Genomic DNA, 20,707 nt, shown 5'->3' with positions numbered 1-20,707 from the left:
AAAGAATGTTAGAAGGATGCTGGAATGCAGCTATGTGGTTTCAGTAGTAATGCTATAAAGGATTAAGTAAAAGTGGATTGTAAATTATTAAGATAAAAACAAGGTGGAAAGGATTTGCTGAAATAACTAATGGAACTAGAATACAAAAAAGGGAGGTGTGAGGAGGTCAAGGAAACAAGCAAATGAAAATAAGACATGGAAAGTTGGATGTGTTTTCAACTGTTTTTTTTTTAAATAAATTTTTTATTAAAGTTTCAACAATTTTTTATCCTATGTATTTTTTCTGTTTTTTCTTTCTCTTTTTTATTTCTGTAAACCTTTTTGAAACCCCAATAAATATTAATTTTAAAAAAAGGACTTAAGAAAAGTGCAGCAAGTCCCCCATCTCTTTGCTTTTGCAGTCCCCCCCCCCCTCGCCCCATTTCCCAGGGAGGTGAGAAGAGGCGGGAAATGCTGCTGCCCAAACGCAGCTCGGCTCGGGCCCTGCACCTCCCTCCGTCGTTTCCTATGGGGCAAAGGCGTCTGAACTCAGGCTGCGCTCTAGTCTACCGGCTGCCCCTGCGCGGGGAACCGGGAGCCCAGCCTCTGCCTCTTTCCCCCTTCCCCGCCAAGCAAAAGGGTTCTCTCCCTTTGGGGGCGCAGGCGCAGAAGCCGTCTCCCTTTTGTTGACGTCTTTAGGGGAAGGGAGGCGGTTCCCATAGCAACCGGGCAGCCGCCTTTCATGGGCTTTCTAAAAGCCAGGCGCGTTGGGTGACGTAGAAACCGGAGCGCGCGCTTTTCATTGGTCTTCTGACGGCCTGGCGACGAAGGTGACGCGTCAAGCGCGCGCCAAAATTCGAAAAGCGGAAGCTGCCTGAGGGAAGAACGAGTGGAGAGGGGTTTGGTGAGCAGCTGCTGCTTTCAGCTCTGGGGTTGCCCCACACCAGGCGACAGGTGGGTGTGGGCAGTGCCAGATTTATGTATAAGCTAAACAAGCTATAGCTCAGGACCCCACTCTTTTAGACCCCCCCAAAAATTCACTATTAATATACTTCTTAATTGTATTTCAGTTCAACAATTACTTTGATAAAATACATGTTTCGTTATGTGCACATGACTTTAGATACCTATTAGGTCCATAAATTACCATATAGACATCACTGGAGCAGCGACAAGACGGTAAAATCTCTATTTCTATATCAAAATAAACGTAAAGTGGTAGCAGCAGCAACAAAACTCAAAAGGGAATAAGACAAGGAGAAAAACGGGGAACTCAGGAGGAGCAAAAAACCCCTCGCGGAGTGAGTAAACCCAAAGCAAAATAAAGAGTAAAAATAGCGGAGGGAGAACAACGCTACCACAAAAGTAAAGGGAAGATAGAAGAACAGAAGAAACAGAGAGAGAGAGTGTAAAGAAATCACTCAGATTGCAATTAAACTATTTGAAAAGCATACGATCTGAAACGGACTTTCTAGAATTATAATTACTTTGATAAAATGCATATTTTGTTATGTGCAAATGGCTTTAGATATATATTAGGTTCATAAATTACCATATAACATATATTTAACACAAAAAACAGCGACAATTTGTTCCTGACAAAGGACAGCTGGACATATAAAGGGCCCTATTGCCTTCAGTAGCTTAGGGCCTCATCAAACCTAAATCCAGCCCTGGGTGAGGGTGTTGGTAATGAAAATGAGGCATATCTCCCTGACATGCTAGATTTCTATGAGAAGAGGTGATGGTGGTTGTTGTTGTTATTATTATTGGTTAAAGGGGGTTGGACTAGATGACCCTAGAGGTCCCTTTCAACTCTATGATTTTATGAACATGTAGTACCTGTACTGTAGTCTGAATGGGTGTAGGCCACATTATAGGCTGGCCATGCTTGAGAACTGCATAATGTCTAACTCTGGCTCTAATGAGAGCATTTGTGGCCCAGGGATGTGAGGTATCCTATCCAGTGTACAGTACTGCTGTTATCTATGGAGTGTTTTTTAAAATCCCTTTGCTGCTAAGTATTTATTATCATTATTTTTAAACAAATGTATAGGCTGCTTCACAGCTTAATGCCTTCAAAGTGATGCTCAGCACAGAAACAGGCTAAAATGCAGATCTTTTCAAACAATAATCATATAAACAAACTCTTTTAAAAAAACATTTTTTTCAGATATATAATTGTTCCATAGGTCGCACCTTCTTAAATGAAAATGTCTTCAATAGGTAGTGGTGTGCTTGGATTTTGTAATTAATGTATGTTGATTCAACAGAAAATTCCCTTATGTTCAATGGGACTTACTCTGACATTTGCATAGGATTGCAACCTAAGCGTCTTCTCTACTCACTGTACATTGGATCATTAGATTTTCATGCTAGCTCACTCCAAGTGTTTTACCTACAAGAAGTGGTCATCATTTCATTTCATATATGGATTACTTGCAAGGTGTAATGTTACTTGCCACACATGAATTGAAAGCAACGTCCTTTGGTTTAACTCTGGTTTCAGGTACCTTAAGAGTGCTGAGATGAGCAGTGAACTCAGAGGAAAAGGTTCTGGGCGAGGAAGAGGTAGCTTTCAGAGATGGCGAGGAAGAGGAGCATGGCAAGGGAGAGGAAAAGGACGTGGACAGAGAGGGGAAGGGAAAAGTGCTGGGAAGTCAGAGTCTGGTATGTTAATTCCACAAGGTGATTTGCTTTTGTATTATTATTTTTTAAAGGAAGGTGTTTGTTGTTGGAAGGATAGCATAAAGAAAATGTGTCCTGTGATAAGATAATGCAAGGCCTGGAGCTTGGGGTTGCCATATCGTGGTCTTAAGATGGAGGGAAGTTTTAAAATCTGAACCCCTTGCGAATGTTGCCTCTGTGTACTGTATGAGCAACTGTTATCTTTTAAAAAATAACTTTAGTTCTAAACTGTATTTTATCTATTTGCTTTGAATTTATAAATTTATAGCCTGTCCTGCCTTCCTAAGGGGAACCCAGTGAGCCTTTAAACAATAAAACTGCATAAAACATTATGAAATATTACAGGCAGAGCCAGTTTCTTATTCCACAGGGTATGCTACGAAAGAAGGCATAAATGTCATATGTGGTAAATATGACCCTGTGGACAGAACAGGAACATTTGTTATGATTGTTCTTGCTTTGTGTATTTACCTTCTGCTATTGCATTTTTGTGGATCTTTTTATATTGCTATATATTTAAATATTTAATAAAAAAGATATTATATGGAAATATATTGCAGACATCAGTTGAAAGCAGCATATGTAGGCAGATATATCTATGAAAAATTGAGAACTGAAAATTCACTAATATCACTAACTTTCTTGGGGAATGCTTTTCAGCTCTGCCTCAGTTCGTTCAGATGACTCTGGATCAGATTCCTACTTATAGAGGCTGGAAACTATATTTCTCTGAAGGTAATCTTTTTCTGTAGATAAATACAGAACTGACTTGATGGCTTAAGAATAGAATAACATTTTGGCTTGTATTTAATTCTCCTCATTTAATTCTCCTCCTCTTCTCATCAATGCCTGATGAAGCCAAATCCTTGATACTGTATGTTATAAAATACATACTTATGCAAAAAGGACAATTTCAGGTTAATGAGCTTACTTGTACATATTTGCCAGTAGTTTATCATCTTGTCACTTTGTATGTAAAGCATTATGAATGTTTATGGTGCTATATAAATAAATGGTTTATGTGAGCTGTGTTCAGTAAGTCAGTATGCAAACAACCCTTTTTTATATGGTGGTTCCAGTGTGACCAGATATTTTCCATTTCCCTCATGAATGCTACTTGTTCAACAGCTTCCTTGTCATTTAACCTAAGCCTATGTTTGTGTACTATGAAAAAAATCCAGAAAGAATGAGCTGGTTTGTGCCCAGTTTTTTTAGGATGGCATTTGAGGAAATGTAATTTCTAATAGAGAAATTGTGTTTTTGAATTCTAAGCAAGATGTTTTAAAGCTGCAGCAAAAATGTTAAATTACTAATGAAAATTGTCCAATTCAGCATATGATGACAACTCCCCTTTTGTTCAGAAGATTGAAGCATTTGAGAAATTTTTTGTGTCTCGAATAGAGCTTTATGATAAGGTAAGTCTTCATAATGTGATCTCTTTCTCATTCCTTATCTCTTATCCCCACCCTCCACTATCTTATAATTTGTAATAATAATGATAATGATAATGATAATTTATTATTTATATCCTGCCCATCCGGCTGGGTTTCCCCAGCCACTCTGGGCGGCTCCAAATAGAATATTAAAAATACAATAAATACATCAAACATTAAAAGCTTCCCTAAAAAAGGCTGCATTCAGATGTCTTCTAAAAGTCAGATAGTTGTTTATTTCCCTGACATCTGAAGGGAGGATGTTCCACAGGGCAGGTGCCACTGCCGAGAAGGCCCTTTGCCTGGTTCCCTGTAACCTTGCTTCTCGCAGTGAGGGAACCGCCAGAAGGCCCTCGGAGCTGGACCTCAGTGTTTGGGCTGAACGATTGGGGTGGAGATGCTCCTTCCGATATACTGGGCCGAGGCAGTTCAGGGATTTAAAGGTCAGCACCAGCACTTTGAATTGTGCTCGGAAACATACTGGGAGCCATTGTAGGTCTTTTAATACCAGTGTTATGAGGTCTCGGAGACCACTCCCAATCACCAGTCTAGCTGCCGCATTCTGGATTAGTTGTAGTTTCCAGGCCACCTTCAAAGGTAGCCCCACGTAGAGCGCATTGCAGTAGTCCAAGTTTGTAAATGATACCTTCTTTTGGATACCTTTCCCTTCTGTGGCTTCCATCACAACCACAAGTAGTAATATTTTCCATGGTGATGACTTTCCTGGAAAGGCTTAACAAGTTCTGCAGTGGCATTTAGAAGATATGTAAAACCCTGTACTGTCAGATGTGGAGGTTGTGGTCTGTTTGGATCCTTGCTGCTAACCGAGTCCTTACTAAGTTTTATAGTGTTCAAATGTATATTTTTAGGATGCATTTATGATTTTGTTGAAGGGACACGGGTGGCGCTGTGGGTTAAACCACAGAGCCTAGGACTTGCTGATCAGAAGGTCGGCGGTTCAAATCCCCGCGACAGGGTGAGCTCCCGTTGCTCAGTCCCTGCTCCTGCCAACCTAGCAGTTCGAAAGCACGTCAAAGTGCAAGTAGATAAATAGGTACCGCTCCGGTGGGAAGGTAAACGGTGTTTCCATGTGCTGCTCTGGTTTGCCAGAAGCGGCTTAGTCATGCTGGCCACATGACCTCCCGGAAGCTGTATGCTGGCTCCCTCGGCCAATAAAATGAGATGAGTTCCGCAACCCCAGAGTTGGCCACAACTGGACCTAATGGTCAGGGGTCCCTTTATCTTTACCTTTATGATTTTCTTATGTGTCTTGAAGGCCTTGGTGGGCATAAAGCGAGGCTTCTATTAATTATTATTAATATGTGTGCAATCAATTAGCAAACTTTATTAGCACTCAATACGATTTCAGGACTGGAGGGGAGCTGAACAAGTTATTGTCTGCTTCCTTGTTCTGACTCGTATCCCGAGTTGGCAGTCTTTCTGAAAACAATTCAGACAAGGCTTTGAAAATACTGTGACAAATTCACACAGTTCTCTTCTATAGGATGAAATAGAAAGAAAAGGAAGTATTCTTGTGGATTATAAAGAGCTGGCACATGATAAAGAATTAATGGAATCAATGCCTGATATTGCTTCTGAATTAAGAGATATGCCACAAAAGATATTGGACTGCATGGGCCTAGCCATACATCAGGTAAATACATCAAGCACATGGTGAGCAGTAAAATTTTGAATGTTAAATCATTCACAGACTTGAATGCATATACTTTTGGGTGGGAGGAAGAGGCAAAAAGTGTCATTTAAGGTTCTTTTTTAACAAGTGTGTGTGAAAGGAAGAGAAACCCGTACTTCTAGATTTCTCATAGAGCTAGTCAGGGAACTTCCCTCTCCATGACTCTTATATTTTGATAACCAAATACTTTTCTCTGTGAGCCAGCAGAAAAAAACTTTTTTGTGTGTGACTGTGTTGGAGTGCTTTCAAAGAAATAAACAGCTAACAAGTTTTTGATTTTCTAACTTGGCTGCTTCTTTGAAATACAAAGCTTATGAAATCATAAGACACCTCACCTTTTGGTTTCAGGGGTCTGAAGTCTATTTTTGTGTTATAACTTGGATTTTATGCATGTTTGACATAAAATGACTTAGGACCGCAATACAGTGGTACCTCTGGTTGTGAACGGGATCCGTTCCGGAGGCCCGTTCACAACACAAAAAGCCCGCAACCTGAAGCGGTGTATCTGCGCAGGTGCGTGGCGCGATTTAGCGCTTGTGCGCATGCGCAAGCGGCAAAACCCAGAAGTAACCCTTTCTGGTACTTCCGGGTCACCGCAGGACGCAACCTGAAAAAACGTAACATGAAGCAAACATAACATGAGGTATGACTGTACCTCAAGGACCACCTCTCTCCATATAAGCCGACCTGGACCCTTTGTTTATACAGTGGTACCTCAGGTTAAGTATTTAATTCGTTCCGGAGGTCCGTTCTTAACCTGAAACTGTTCTTAACCTGAAGCACCACTTTACCTAATGGGGCCTCCCGCTGCTGCCGCGCCGCCGGAGCACGATTTCTGTTCTCATCCCGAAGCAAAGTTCTTAACCTGGGTTACTATTTCTGGGTTAGCGGAGTCTGTAACCTGAAGCTTATGTAACCCAAGGTACCACTGTAATCTGAGGCCCTTCTTTGTGTGCCTCCTCCATGACAGGTCCGGAGGATGGCAACATGAGAATGGGCCTTTTCTGTAGGGGCTCCCTGTTTGTAGAATGCTCTCCCCAAGGAGGTTCAGCTGGTGCCTTCCTTATCTTTAGGTGCCATGTAAAAATCATAGAATCATAGAGTTGGAAGAGACAACAAGGGCCATCGAGTCCAACCCCCTGCCATGCAGGAAACACCATCAGAGCACTCCTGACATATGCTTGTCAAGCCTCTGCTTAAAGACCTCCAAAGAAGGAGACTCCAGCACACTCCTTGGCAGCAAATTCCACTGTCGAACAGCTCTTACTATCAGGAAGTTCTTCCTAATGCTTAGGTGGAATCTTCTTTCTTGTAGTTTGGATCCATTGCTCCGTGTCCGCTTCTCTGGAGCAGCAGAAAACAACCTTTCTCCCTCCTCTATGTGACATCCTTTTATATATTTGAACATGGCTATCATATCACCCCTTAACCTCCTCTTCTCCAGGCTAAACATGCCCAGCTCCCTTAGCCGTTCCTCATAAGGCATCGTTTCCAGGCCTTTGACTATTTTGGTTGCCCTCCTCTGGACACGTTCCAGTTTGTCAGTGTCCTTCTTGAAAATGTTCCCCATCAACCAAGCCTTTTATTCTACAGCCTTTTAAATGTGTTTGTGGTAGGGGGGTTATTATTTTGTTGTTTCTCTTTCAGCTATTTATTTCTGCTTTCATCTCCTGTTTTTATATTATGAATCACCCTGAGATCTTTATAAATAAATATAATAAATAAGCAAGCAAGCCTCTTACTTGGATTAAACAAAACTACCCTCAGAGCCAATATTGTGCCTAACAAAAGGATCAGAAAATGGTATTTAAGAAAGGGGTGTGTGTAAAATGACAATTAAGAATGCAGAGTTTTGATTCTTGAAACCTTTGTGATATTTTTTTTTGCACTGGTTGGAAAATGCTGTTCAGTGTTACCAGCATCTTTATATGATGGTCGAGGCTTCCTGAGTATTGTATTTTTTTTATGTTACAGGTGCTAAGCAAAGATCTTGAAAAACATGCAGCACAACTTCAGGAACAAGAAGGACTGTCCATTGATGAAGAACCCATAATTAATGTCCCATATATTCACGCAAGGTAGCTACTGCTTTAAAAAGAACAAGTTTTCTTGAAAGGCTCAAACTCCACATGCCACATGTTATTTGCGAAGCATTTCCCAGATATTGGGTAAATTAGGCTTAAGTTCCATTAAAATCAATGGCACAAATTAGAATGAATAGCATGTTGATTCTAACCCGCCCCACTGCCAGACTGAGATTTTCAGTCTGATCCTATGCATGTTTTCTCTGAAGAAAATCCCTTTGTGTTATGTAGTAGTTAGTTCCAAGTAGGTGTGCATAGTAGCACTGTATATTTTAACATGATTAATTTTCCCTGACAGTCATCTAATTTTCCATATTGTTTTATTTTAGAGTGTACAACTATGACCCGCTTACTCAGCTTAGGAATATTCGAGCCAATTGCTATGGGAAATTTGTGGCTTTGCGTGGGACTGTGGTGCGTGTCAGTAACATTAGGCCTATCTGCACTAAGATGGCATTTATATGCAGTGCCTGTGGAAATACTCAGAGTTTCCCTTTACCTGACAGCAAATATACTCTTCCTACAAAGGTAATGAACACTTTAAAACCATTTTTTAAAGTCACTGTTTATTATTACACTGCTGGGACTTTAAAACATCAGGCAATAAAGGGAAATGGGTTAACATCGGAAAAAAACTAGGCCGAATTGCTGAAAATGAACCTGTCACGTCTTCTGGTTTACTCACAGTTTATATATGTGGTTCATAAATTAAGCTAAAGCATTATTTATCTTCAGAGCATTGTTTGCCAAAGAAGGATTTATGCAAGCAGAAGCCTCTGAGAATTAGCGTGGATGAGCTTTCTGCTCCTCCAAAACAAATGGGATAACGTCAAGTATTATAGTTTCCAGGGTGGCAGCCATGTTAAGTTTCTTGCAGCAAAAATGATGGATCTTGTGCCACCTTTAAGGTTAATAAAAATATTGTGGAATAAGTTTTTGTAAAGCAGATGAAGTGCAACTGATAAAGTGGACTCTGGTCCACCAAAGCTTATTCCATAATATTTTTTTTAGTCTTTAAAGTGCCACAATATATTTTGTTTAAGTACTTTAATATAAACTTTTTTGTGCATTTTTTAGTGTCCTTTGCCTGAATGTCATGGACGATCATTCACTCCTGACAGAAGTTCTTCTTATACAGTTACTGTGGACTGGCAGTCTATTAAGTAAGTATATTTCGGTTTTGCTTTGTGTGTTTTTTTTAACCTATGATATTTTAGATGTATCAACTGAAATAGATTTGTTTATGTGTGTGTATGATACAGATTGCAATTAAAGGTGGGATGTACTTATTAAAAGTTGACATGTAAGAGGAAATGGCCATGTTCTTCTAAGGGAATCAAATAATTTCATTGTAATATGCCTCTTCTTTTTAAGTTGTGCTGAATAAAAAGCCATTCACAAATGAAGGCTGCAGTCCTAAAGCTGTTATTTGTTCAGCTGAGAGACCCTAGGAAGTGCTGCTCTGCTGGGGGACAGGGAGGCCTGGCCCACTCTTATGCTAATAGAGGCCCCCTGATATGTCTGTGGAAGGCTTCTTGGGTATAGATGTCCTGCTGGTGGTGGGGATTGAAACTGAAAGTGTTTGAGCGAGGCGGGGGGATCCCAGGATCCACAGGCCCCCAAATGGGCATGGTTAATACCTTACCATTGCAAATTGGGATGTTAGTGATGACTATTGTGAATAGCCTAGATTGTCCTTCGTCACTGATACTCATCCCCCATAACTGTTTAGCATATTTCCTTTGATTTAGGCCAGGGGGTGTAAATGTTGTCTATCTTTACTGTAACCTGTCAAGGCTCAGGGAATCCTCTCCCTCTCCTGGTGGCAGCCAAAAAAGCAGATAACACGAAGAGTCCTTACCACGGAATTTATTCAGTATTCATAGAGGGAGACAAAGGAATTTAGTCTTTATGCCATGATGGCGTTGCTCCAAGTAAAGTCCCACCCCCCACATCATCTCTATTCCTTGTCACCCCCCGCACCGATTAATCTGAGCTTTCTGTCTCTGAGTTCTCTCTTCTACTACCCATAATGCCTGCCTGGTTCGGGGGGGGGGGTCAGGAATGCTTTCCGAGGGCATTGAGTCTGTCAGCTGTCTCTTCCCTACTTCTTCATCATCTTCCTGCTGTTCCTCTTCCAATATTTCCCAGCTTCTGCCCTTTGCAACCTCTGAACTATGCCCCTCTGCAAACCACTGTTCTAAATCTATACTGTCCTCCTGTTCTTGGGAAGGTTCAGGAGAACAGGGGACGGCCCCCACCATTCGTCTTCAGTCTTCAGTCCAACTGACTAATATCACGAATACAAAAGTATTATAACATAATTCTAGGATTCAAGAGCTCATGTCCGATGATCAGCGAGAAGCGGGAAGAATTCCTCGAACCATAGAATGTGAACTGGCACAGGATCTGGTAGACAGCTGCGTTCCGGGAGATGTGATTACCGTCACAGGCATTGTCAAAGTGTCAAACACTGAGGAAGGTACACTATAACTGGCCATAGCTTTTGTATGTTGACATTTGTGCAAGTTTTCTCTGTTTTTGGCAGAGTGAGGGGAGGCGACCAGAGTAATCCAACTACCTGACAATGGTATCTATGTGTGTGAATCTAATCTAATAAGAAATTATTTTAGGGAGAGCTGCGATAGTGTAGTGCAGTGGGTCTCAATTAGTGAGGACCCCTTATTTTTCAAAAGCCAAGCTACGGACCCCCTATATTTGAAAATTTTGATTGCTCTATGGTAGTTACCTCTGCAAAGTAATTTTTTGAACATTAAAGGTAAAGGTAAAGGTACCCCTGCCCATACGGGCCAGTCTTGCCAGACTCTGGGGTTGTGCGCCCATCTCACTCAAGAGGCCAGGGGCCAGCGTTGTCCGGAGACACTTCCGGGTCACGTGGCCAGCGTGACATCGCTGCTCTGGCGAGCCAGAGCCGCACACGGAAACGCTGTTTACCTTCCCGCTGGTAAGCGGTCCCTATTTATCTACTTGCACCCGGAGGTGCTTTCGAACTGCTAGGTTGGCAGGCGCTGGGACCGAGCAGTGGGAGCGCACCCCGCCGCAGGGATTCGAACCGCCGACCTTTCAATCGGCAAGGTCATTAGGTAGCCCCTAATAAGCAAAGGATTTTAGGTATACTAGAAAACAGATTAGGGCTGAGCAATAGATGGTTTTCAATCTCGTGATATATCGGCACTTAAACATTGCAATACAGTGGCACCTTGGTTTAAGAACATCCCTGTTTACGAACGATTCGGTTTACAAACTCCGCAAAACCGGATGTAGTGTCCCAGTTTGCGAACTTTACCTCAGTCTAAGAATGGGATCCGAACAGAGGAAGGGCACTGGCGGCGGGAGGCCTCATTAGGGAAAGCGTGCCTTGGTTTAACAACGGATTTCCGGAACGGATTAAGTTCGTAAACCGAGGTACCACTGTAATCTGATATATCACGATGTCTGAAATTGGAGATCAGGCGTGGGGATGAGGGAAGGAGCAGCTGCGGAGATCAGATGGGTGAGAGGAGAAGAGGAAACAGAGTCACCTCCACTGCATGATTTTAGTGGGAGGGGATGGGGGGGGGGGTTCTGCATCAAGCCACTGTCTGTGGGGGCAGCCAGAGAAGATCCACATCCACCCTGGCCGCTACTACTGTCCTGCTGTCTGAGAAAAGCTGCTGTGCGGTACCTTGAAGTGAGTTCAATCAGCTGCCCTCACTCCCTTAGTGTGAGGAAAGGCAGCTTAGAACAGCAACGTTATCGCTGAGATCATTGTGCAATATCAGCGGTGCCTTGAAATCGGCTGCTCTCATGCGAGGAGCGATATATTGCTGCATATTGCCAGGTCAAGATCGTTATTGTGGTGTGATTTCAAAACTGATTTTGGTCAGTATATTGAAAGTGTTGGGACGCGAGTGTTGGGACGCGGGTGTTGGGACGCGGGTGTTGGGACGCGGGTGGCGCTGTGGGTTAAACCACAGAGCCTAGAACTTGCCGATCAGAAGGTTGGCGGTTGGAATCCCCGCGACGGGTGAGCTCCCATTGCTCGGTCCCTGCTCCTGCCAACCTAGCAGTTCGAAAGCACGTCAAAATGCAAGTAGATAAATAGGTACCGCTCTGGCGGGAAGGTAAACGGCATTTCCGTGCGCTGCTCTGGTTCTCCAGAAGCGGCTTAGTCATGCTGGCCACATGACCCAGAAGCTGTACGCCAGCTCCCTCGGCCTGTAAAGCGAGATGAGCGCCGCAACCCCAGAGTCGGCCACGGTTGGACCTAGTGGTCAGGGGTCCCTTTACCTTTATTGAAAGTGTTATAGTTTTTGTATATATCTTGTATTCAGGAATTATCACCCTGTGTTTGAAACTAGTGGTTTTTGGGGTTTTTTTTTTTTAACTGTAATACCCCCATATAGAGAGAATAATGTGATTGTTGCTGTGATATTTTAACAGGAGCATCCAGAAATAAAAATGATAAATGTGTCTTCCTGTTATACATCGAAGCAAACTCTATCAGCAACACTAAAGGACAGAAAGTCAAGGACTATGAACATGGAATAAATCACCAAGCCGGCATGGAGTTTTCACTTAAAGATCTTTATGCTGTCCGGGAAATACAAGCAGAAGAGAACCTGTTTAAGCTCATTGTCAAGTATGTCACTTCTTGCATGTCATTGTGAATATTAGACTTTGCATATTATCTTGTTTCAACAATCCCAGATGATCCACTCGTGACACCCTCTCCTCTTCAGTTTTCCACTTCCAGACCCCTTGATTCATTTAATGTAAGGAAAGAAGGAAGTGTGTGCATGAATCTGCTTTTCTACAAAAGAATCTCCTTTTAAAATAATCCTTGAAGCACACAACTTGGTCTAAGCTGGAACAACTTGTTCTGTTCTCCATTCTACTTATCTGGAACTAGATGGCTGACTGCTAAGTTTAGGACATGAAGCAGATTGTACAGGATTTCTTTTGGGGGTGGCTATTAGAAGAGGAGGACGCAGGTGGCGCTGTGGGTTAAAGCCTCAGCGCCTAGGACTTGCTGATCGAAAGGTCGGCGGTTCGAATCCCTGCGGCGGGGTGCGCTCCCGCTGCTCGGTCCCAGCGCCTGCCAACCTAGCAGTTCGAAAGCACCTCCGGGTGCAAGTAGATAAATAGGGACCGCTTACCAGCGGGAAGGTAAACGGCGTTTCCGTGTGCGGCTCTGGCTCGCCAGAGCAGCGATGTCACGCTGGCCACGTGACCCGGAAGTGTCTCCGGACAGCGCTGGCCCCTGGCCTCTTGAGTGAGATGGGCGCACAACCCCAGAGTCTGTCAAGACTGGCCCGTACGGGCAGGGGTACCTTTACCTTTACTATTAGAAGAGGAATCTTAAATGCTCATTCTACGCTCCTTGGAATCTAGGACATTGTTCTGAATTATCTGATGCTTTGGTAGGGGAGACACTGAGTTCAGGTATTGTTTGTGTAACTAGTACACATTGATAAGTGTCCAATGTTAAAACAGTTCTGATATTAACTTATCTTGATCTCAACAGAAGAGATATAGTGATTGAAATCAGTAGGTAGTATTCAATGAAGTTTTAACCAGGGTAAAGGTAAAGGGGCCGCTGACCATTAGGTCCAGTCGTGACCGACTCTGGGGTTGCGCACTCATCTCGCACAAGGGGCCGGGAGCCGGTGCTTGTCCAAAGACAGCTTCCGGGTCATGTGGCCAGCGTGACGAAGCTGCAGCTGGTGAGCCAGCACCAGCGCAGCACACGGAAACACCGTTTACCTTCCCGCTGGAGAGCGGTCCCTATTTATCTACTTGCACTTTGGGGTGCTTTCGAACTGCTAGGTTGACAGGAGCTGGGACCAAACAACAGGAGAAGAAGAGTTTGGATTTGATATCCTGCTTTATCATTACCCGAAGGAGTCTCAAAGCGACTCACATTCTCCTTTCCCTTCCTCCCCCACAACAAACACTCTGTGAGGTGAGTGGGGCTGAGAGACTTCAAAGAAGTGTGACTAGCCCAAGGTCACCCAGCAGCTGCATGTGGAGGAGCGGAGACTTGAACCCGGTTCCCCAGATTACAAGACTACCGCTCTTAACCACTACACCACACTGGCTCTCACCCCGTTGTGGGGATTCGAACCGCCGACCTTACAATCAGCAAGTCCTAGGCACTGTGGTTTAACCCACAGCGCCACCCGCGTCCCACAGGGTAGACACATTTAAATTAATGAACATGTACATGTCTAAGTTAAGTCCACTAATTTCAAAAGGTCTGCTCTGAGTAAAAGTTAGTCAATTCCACTCAATGGGTCTTAAAGTGCTGAACTTCCGCAGGATCATTGTATTGTTAAGAACTTAGGTTTCGACGCTTGCGTAGGAGTGGTAGTTGTGAAACTTGGTAAGAAAACCTAAGCATCCTCTCTATTTCTGTAATTGCTATCAAGCTATTACCAGAGCAGTGGGCATTTCATAATTCTGTGTAAGGAAATTGATATGATCATTGAGATCTAAAAATCTCAACATTCTTTAAAAAATATCTTTTTTTGTTACCAGCTGTTATAGATGCAGGAAGAAATTTGAAAATGTGTAGGCAACTCTTGTTAATTAGAAGCCGGGTTAGGGTGGCGCTGTGGTCTAAACCATTGAGCCTCTTGGGCTTGCCAATCAGAAGGTCAGCGGTTCGAATCCCTGACATTGTGAGCTCCCGTTGCTCTGTCCCAGCTCCTGCCAACCTAGCAGTTTGAAAGCACGCCAGTGCAAGTAGATAAATAGGTGCCGCTGTGGCAGGAAGGTAAACTGCGTTTCCATGCGCTCTGGTTTCCGTCATGGTGTTTCATTGTGCCAGAAGCAGTTTAGTCCTGCTGGCCACGTGACCCAGAAAGCTGTCTGCGGACAAACGCCTGCTCCATCGGCCTGAAAGCGAGATGAGCGCCACAACTCCATAGTCGCCTTTGACTGGACTTAACTGTCCCCGGGTCCTTTACCTTTTACCTCTACCTACCTTTTACAAATAAATGGGGTTGATTCATTACCTTGTTATTATAGACCTCTGGTAAGGGAACCTAATATTCAGGAACAGGAGAGTAAAAGCTGACGAGATCCTGCTTGCCATCAGTAAGAATCAGTCTCACACAGAGATGGGTTGAAGAAATCTGGCTGCCTTAGAGCTGCTGCAGCACAGCCTTTATTGTGTAAAGTCAGAAAGATACAAAATACAAGGAATGCAACTTGTTCTCAGCCAGCAGATAAGGGCCATCGCACTAGACCATGCAGACGATCAGGCTATGTTACGTGGACCAATCATTTGGGACAGCACGAGCTATTCACGCGCTGTTCATGCTCCAATGATGCTTTTAGCTATGAAATCACCCTGCAGTAATAAGAACTTTGCTCATGCTCTTATGTACAAGCAATCATTTTCCCACAAAAAGCAAGTTAAGAAAACCCCCAGTTTGGTCCAAGGTGCAAAGGACATAGTTCTCATGAACATGGTGAGCAATGTGTTGGCGTGCCAGGCAGTGTCTCCTTGTTTTTCAGGTGAACAGCAACTGTGGGCTGGTACATTGGCCAGTTTCCCTCTCCTTCAACATCAGCATGACATCACAATGGCCTGTGTCTCTCCTTCTGGTTGGACACATCCGTGTGAGAACACAGTGGCCAGTCTGTGAAATAGGCAGCATGAGATCACAGTGGCCAGTTTTTCTCCCTCGGGTGGCTAGCATGGGCCACAGTGGGCAGCCCCTGTCCTTCAGGCAGGGAGCTTCATCTTGTGGGGAGAGGCATTCATTCATCTTCATACCTCTTCCACTCAGGCAGGCAGTAGCATGTGGACAGAATATTTATTTCTCTTGCGTAAGCTGCCAAAAGCAGGTACATGTCAGCACAATCTCTTTCTCAGTGAGGTGGGCTTAGTTGGGAGCAGATGGTGGACCCTGTATGTTCTTCTCTTAGTGAGGTGGTCAGCAGAAGTATGAGTGTAGTGGTCATCTCACTGAAATGGGCAGCAGCATGTGGACAGAGAAGCAGCAGTCAAAGCAAAGAGCTGGCAAGTAGGCAATCCATCTGTTACAGGCCTCTCTACTTACAGGAAGTGGACGCAGGTGGTGCTGTGGTCTAAACCACTGAGCCTCTCGTGCTTGCTGATCATGAGGTTGGTAGTTCAAGTCCGTTCGAAGGGGTGAGCTCCCATTGCTCTGTCCCAGCTCCTGCCAACCTAGCAGTTCAAAAGCACACCAGTGCAAGTAGATAAATAGGTACCGCTGCCGCGGGAAGGTAAACAGTGTTTCTGTGCACTCTGGCTTCTGTCACGGTGTTTCATTGTGCCAGAAGCAGTTTAGTCATGCTGGCCACATGACCTGGAAAGCTGTCTGTGGACAATTGCCGGCTCCCTTGGCCTGAAAGCAAGATGAGCGCTGCAACCCCATAGTCGCCTTTGACTGGACTTAACTGTCCAGGGTTCCTTTACCTTTTAATTAGAAGTCAAAGGAGGGGTGTGTGTCTAGTAACTCAGTGCCCTACATAGCACCTTGCCCCTATCCATGACTGCTAGGAGCAGCATAAACCGTGAACTGTTCATGCAGATTTGCTTAAATAGCACCATGTATGTAGAATTCAGTTTATGCTATGAAATCTATATTCTTTTAGCAAAACACTTGGGGGGGGGTTTATTGACACAGAACATGCACTACCCTGGGTAAAAGGTAAAGGTAAAGGTACCCCTGCCCGTACGGGCCAGTCTTGACAGACTCTGGGGTTGTGCGCCCATCTCACTTAAGAGGCCAGGGGCCAGCGCTGTCCGGAGACACTTCCGGGTCACGTGGCCAGCGTGACATTGCTGCTCTGGTGAGCCAGAGCCGCACACGGAAACGCCGTTTACCTTCCCGCTGGTAAGCGGTCCCTATTTATCTACTTGCACCCGGAGGTGCTTTCGAACTGCTAGGTTGGCAGGCGCTGGGACCGAGCAGCGGGAGCGCACCCCGCCGCAGGGATTCGAACCGCCGACCTTTTGATCGGCAAGTCCTAGGCACTGAGGCTTTAACCCACAGCGCCACCTGCGTCCCATACTACCCTGGGTACTTGTTTTAAATTATGTGTTAATTTGGTTTTTCTCTTCCTTCTAGTTCTCTTTGTCCTACTATCTACGGTCATGAGGTAAGTGCATCCCAATGGAAAAATTATGATGGCTGTTCTAAATGCTCACTGGAAAACGTCCACCGTCCCCCCGTAGTCTAGTTTTTGTCAACTGGTTGGCAATCCAGAATGAGTAACTTGGAATATAAGATTGGGATGTTCTTCGTTCTTTTGTTTCCCTGCCCCTTGTAGGATTCAGTCAGTTATGTTAGCATTACAAAAAAATAAATCCCATGTTTACTCATATGGCCTAGGCCTGTTCTGAAGCCTCCTGACAAATTGTACATTGGCTGCCTTTTCATTTTTAAAAACATATGTTTTCACTTTTCAGTTGTTATGCTACGGTGGAAGTGTTTGTAGTTATTTTTATAGGCGTTTCTTGTTTCTATCTTCAATAAATAGATTGCATGTGAGTTTAAAACAATGAAGCCATCAATCTTTTTATCGCCTTGTTTTTGATACATGCAGGTCCTGCTTTTTGAACACCATTTATTCCCAGGAAATGGTTTGTTAGGCAAGTTTTCACGTAATGAGCTGACAATTTCCATTATTTCTAATGGTGACATTTCTAGTCTGTGTTTCTAGTCTAGTCTCTTTCCTTTCCTCCATAGTTTCTGCCCAGAACTGTTTAAGGCAACCAGCAAAAGACAAAGGAAGAACTGATTAGTCTGATTAGTCTCCTGTTCCCTGATTTGTTTGATTTCCTTCCCTCCCTCCCTGGTTTCTGCCCAAAATGTCTGCTGCCTACCAGCAAAACTCAAAACAAGTAAGGAAGTGGACAAACTCCGGCTGTTCAGATACCTGAATCAGCCGTTTGTGTAGTGAGGTTTGGGTATAATTCTTTGTGTTCAGATGAAATTTTGGATAATGAGCATTTTAAGAGCAGGACCTGCGTGTACTTAGTATTTTGCCATTGTGCCTGCACCTCTTCATGCTGGGATTCTCAAGGTATGAGGTATGAACAGAACACATGTGGACTATGTGCCGCTGCCTTGAGCTAATCCATTCCAATACTTTATGCATCATGCTTCCATTTAACAGATTGTGAAAGCTGGCTTAGTGTTGGCATTGTTTGGAGGCTGTCAAAAGTATATGGATGATAAAAATCGGATTCCTATTCGAGGAGACCCTCATCTTCTGGTGGTTGGAGATCCAGGACTGGGGAAGAGTCAGATGTTGCAAGTATATTCATTTATTAATAAATAGCATTTATTTGTTGTTGTTTTCTTACCGACATCCAAAATGTTTTTTAAAAGTATACTTTAGCGCCAGCTATATCAATCTGAATGCAGGGAAAAGATGTATACAGTGGTGCCCCGCAAGACGAATGCCTCGCAAGACGGAAAAGGCGCTAGACGAAAGGGTTTTCCGTTTTGGAGGTGCTTCGCAAAACGAATTTCCTATGGGCTTGGCTTCGCAAGACGAAAATGTCTTGCGAGTTCCTGCGGGTTTTTTTTCCTCCCCCCCCCCCTTTCCCAAGCCGCTTATCAGCTGATCTGCTAAGCCCGCTAAGCCACTAATAGCGCTAAGCCGCTAATGGGCTTGCTTCGCAAGACGAAAAAACCGCAAGACGAAGAGACTCGCGGAACGGATTCTTTTCGTCTTGCGAGGCACCACTGTATTCTTCAATGGGGATGCTGTGTGCATAGTATAGTGTAGTATAGTGTGCATAGTATAGTTTGCATAATATGCAAAACTAGCCTTTACCATTTGTTTCTTAGGCTGTATGCAATATTGCACCTCGTGGTGTGTATGTGTGTGGCAATGCGACGACTGCAGCTGGTCTGACTGTAACTCTGTCCAGAGATAGTTCTTCTGGAGATTTTTCCTTGGAAGCTGGTGCCCTTGTCCTTGGAGATCAAGGTACTATAGAAGTGATCCTCTCTGTAGCTGGAAACTTTGAGCTGATGCATAATCCCTTCAGCTGGTAGCTGATATGGTACATTACCTTGTTAGTTCTAGAAATCTTATAAAAACTGTGGCTGTAGCCTTCAAAGCACTTTTTCACATTGACTTTGGTACCACAACACAGAAGGCTATAACTAGTCCATTCCTCATTTGTGATCTTGTAGGAAGCTAGTTGCTTTCCCTACCTTTTCCGTCTGGGTATTTGATACTCTACTGGAAGATGATCCAGCTCACAGGGTGGGCAGAATACTTACAGTACCATGGTGGTTGGCTGAATTAGGGTGGCCAGTTGCAAATGAGGACAGGTCTACACTTTCTCTCTCTTTCTTTCTCTCTCTCTCTCTCTCTCTCTCTCTCTCTCTCTCTCACACACACACACACACACACACACACTATTAAATTTTCTGTTTTACAATTTAAGATACTCATTTACATCCTTAAGATATCAGTGACTTCCTTTCTTCTCTTTCCATGGTTCATTTTAATCCCTGGTTACAGTGGTGCCTCGCAAGACGAAAAGAATCCGTTCCGCGAGTCTCTTTGTCTTGCGGTTTTTTCATCTTGCGAAGCAAGCCCATTAGCGGCTTAGTGGATTAGCGCTATTAGCGGCTTAGCAGGCTTAGCGGATCAGCTGATAAGCGACTTAGCGGCTTAGCGGATCAGCTGTTAAGCGGCTTAGCGGATCAGCTGATAAGCGACTTAGCGGATCAGCTGTTAAGCAGCTTAGCGGATCAGCTGTTAAGTGGTTTAGCGGATCAGCTGATAAGCGGCTTAGGGGCTTGGGAAAAAGGGGGGGGGGAGGAAAAAAACCCTGCAGGAACTCGCAAGACATTTTCGTCTTGCGAAGCAAGCCCATAGGAAATTCGTTTTGCGAAGCACCTCCAAAACGGAAAACCCTTTCGTCTAGTGGGTTTTCCGTCTTGCGAGGCATTCGTCTTGCGGGGCACCACTGTATATCCCTGGTTTAATCCCATGGTTCATAATAAATCCCTGCATATTTTACAAAAACAATACCATTCAGTATTCCATTATTACATCCATCAAAACTTATTTACACTGTTGAATTTATCTTAATGCTGCCAGTGTTTCACCTATATACAATTATTTCCCATATATTCAATAAACGTTTTTCCAATCTGCTTTAAACGTATGTTCTTCTTGTTCTCTTATTCTATATGCTAAGTCTGCAAGTTGTACATATTCTGTCAACTTCAGTTGCCATTCTTCTTTGTTTGGGACCTTGCTCGTGTTCCATTTTGGGGCTAACAAAACATGGGTCACAGTAGTGGCATACATAAACAACCTTTTTTTACACCTGGGAATTTCAGCCCTAATCATCCCCAACAGAAAGGACTCTGGTTTTTTTGGGAAAGTACTTTTAAAGTACTTTTTAGGGACGCAGGTGGCGCTGTGGGTTAAATCACAGAGCCTAGAACTTGCCGATCAGAAGGTCGGCAGTTCAAATCCCCGCAACGGGGTGAGCTCCCGTTGCTCGGTCCCTGCTCCTGCCAACCTAGCAGTTCGAAAGCACGTCAAAGTGCAAGTAGATAAATAGGTACCACTCCTGCGGGAAAGTAAACGGTGTTTCCGTGCACTGCTCTGGTTCGGCAGAAGTGGCTTACTCATGCTGGCCACATGACTGTACACCGGCTCCTTTGGCCAATAAAGCGAGATGAGCGCCGCAACCCCAGAGTTGGCCACGGCTAGACCTAATGGTCAGGGGTCCCTTTACCTCTACCTTTACTTTTAAACATTTCCCCCCAATTCATTATGGATCATTTCCCAATACGCCTTTACCCTTTTAC

General features: G+C 44.0%; 1 protein-coding gene across 3 annotated transcripts in view; it reads left to right on the top strand.

Moving 5' to 3' along the window:
* Positions 1–781: 781 nt before the first annotated feature.
* Positions 782–20,707, top strand: part of MCM8 (minichromosome maintenance 8 homologous recombination repair factor) — a 40,555-nt gene continuing 20,629 nt past the window's right edge. For 2 of the 3 annotated variants that reach the window (XM_083730220.1, XM_083730217.1), the window contains exons 1-13: positions 817–933; positions 2,489–2,649; positions 3,328–3,402; positions 4,000–4,082; positions 5,605–5,754; positions 7,768–7,871; positions 8,207–8,405; positions 8,955–9,040; positions 10,208–10,359; positions 12,321–12,519; positions 16,985–17,015; positions 18,036–18,176; positions 18,716–18,857. In XM_083730220.1, coding sequence (XP_083586346.1) covers positions 2,508–2,649; positions 3,328–3,402; positions 4,000–4,082; positions 5,605–5,754; positions 7,768–7,871; positions 8,207–8,405; positions 8,955–9,040; positions 10,208–10,359; positions 12,321–12,519; positions 16,985–17,015; positions 18,036–18,176; positions 18,716–18,857 — 1,504 coding nt within the window. In that variant the 5' untranslated portion in view covers positions 817–933; positions 2,489–2,507. Of the gene's footprint in view, positions 934–2,488; positions 2,650–3,327; positions 3,403–3,999; positions 4,083–5,604; positions 5,755–7,767; positions 7,872–8,206; positions 8,406–8,954; positions 9,041–10,207; positions 10,360–12,320; positions 12,520–16,984; positions 17,016–18,035; positions 18,177–18,715; positions 18,858–20,707 lie in introns of all 3 variants that reach the window. The other variant, XM_083730218.1, reaches the window with a different exon arrangement.

This window comes from Podarcis gaigeae, assembly GCF_964106915.1.
Source record: "Podarcis gaigeae genome assembly, chromosome: 3".
NCBI lineage: Eukaryota > Metazoa > Chordata > Lepidosauria > Squamata > Lacertidae > Podarcis > Podarcis gaigeae.
Note: the sequence above shows the minus strand (reverse complement) of the source record. Positions and strands in the feature narration are given on the sequence as shown.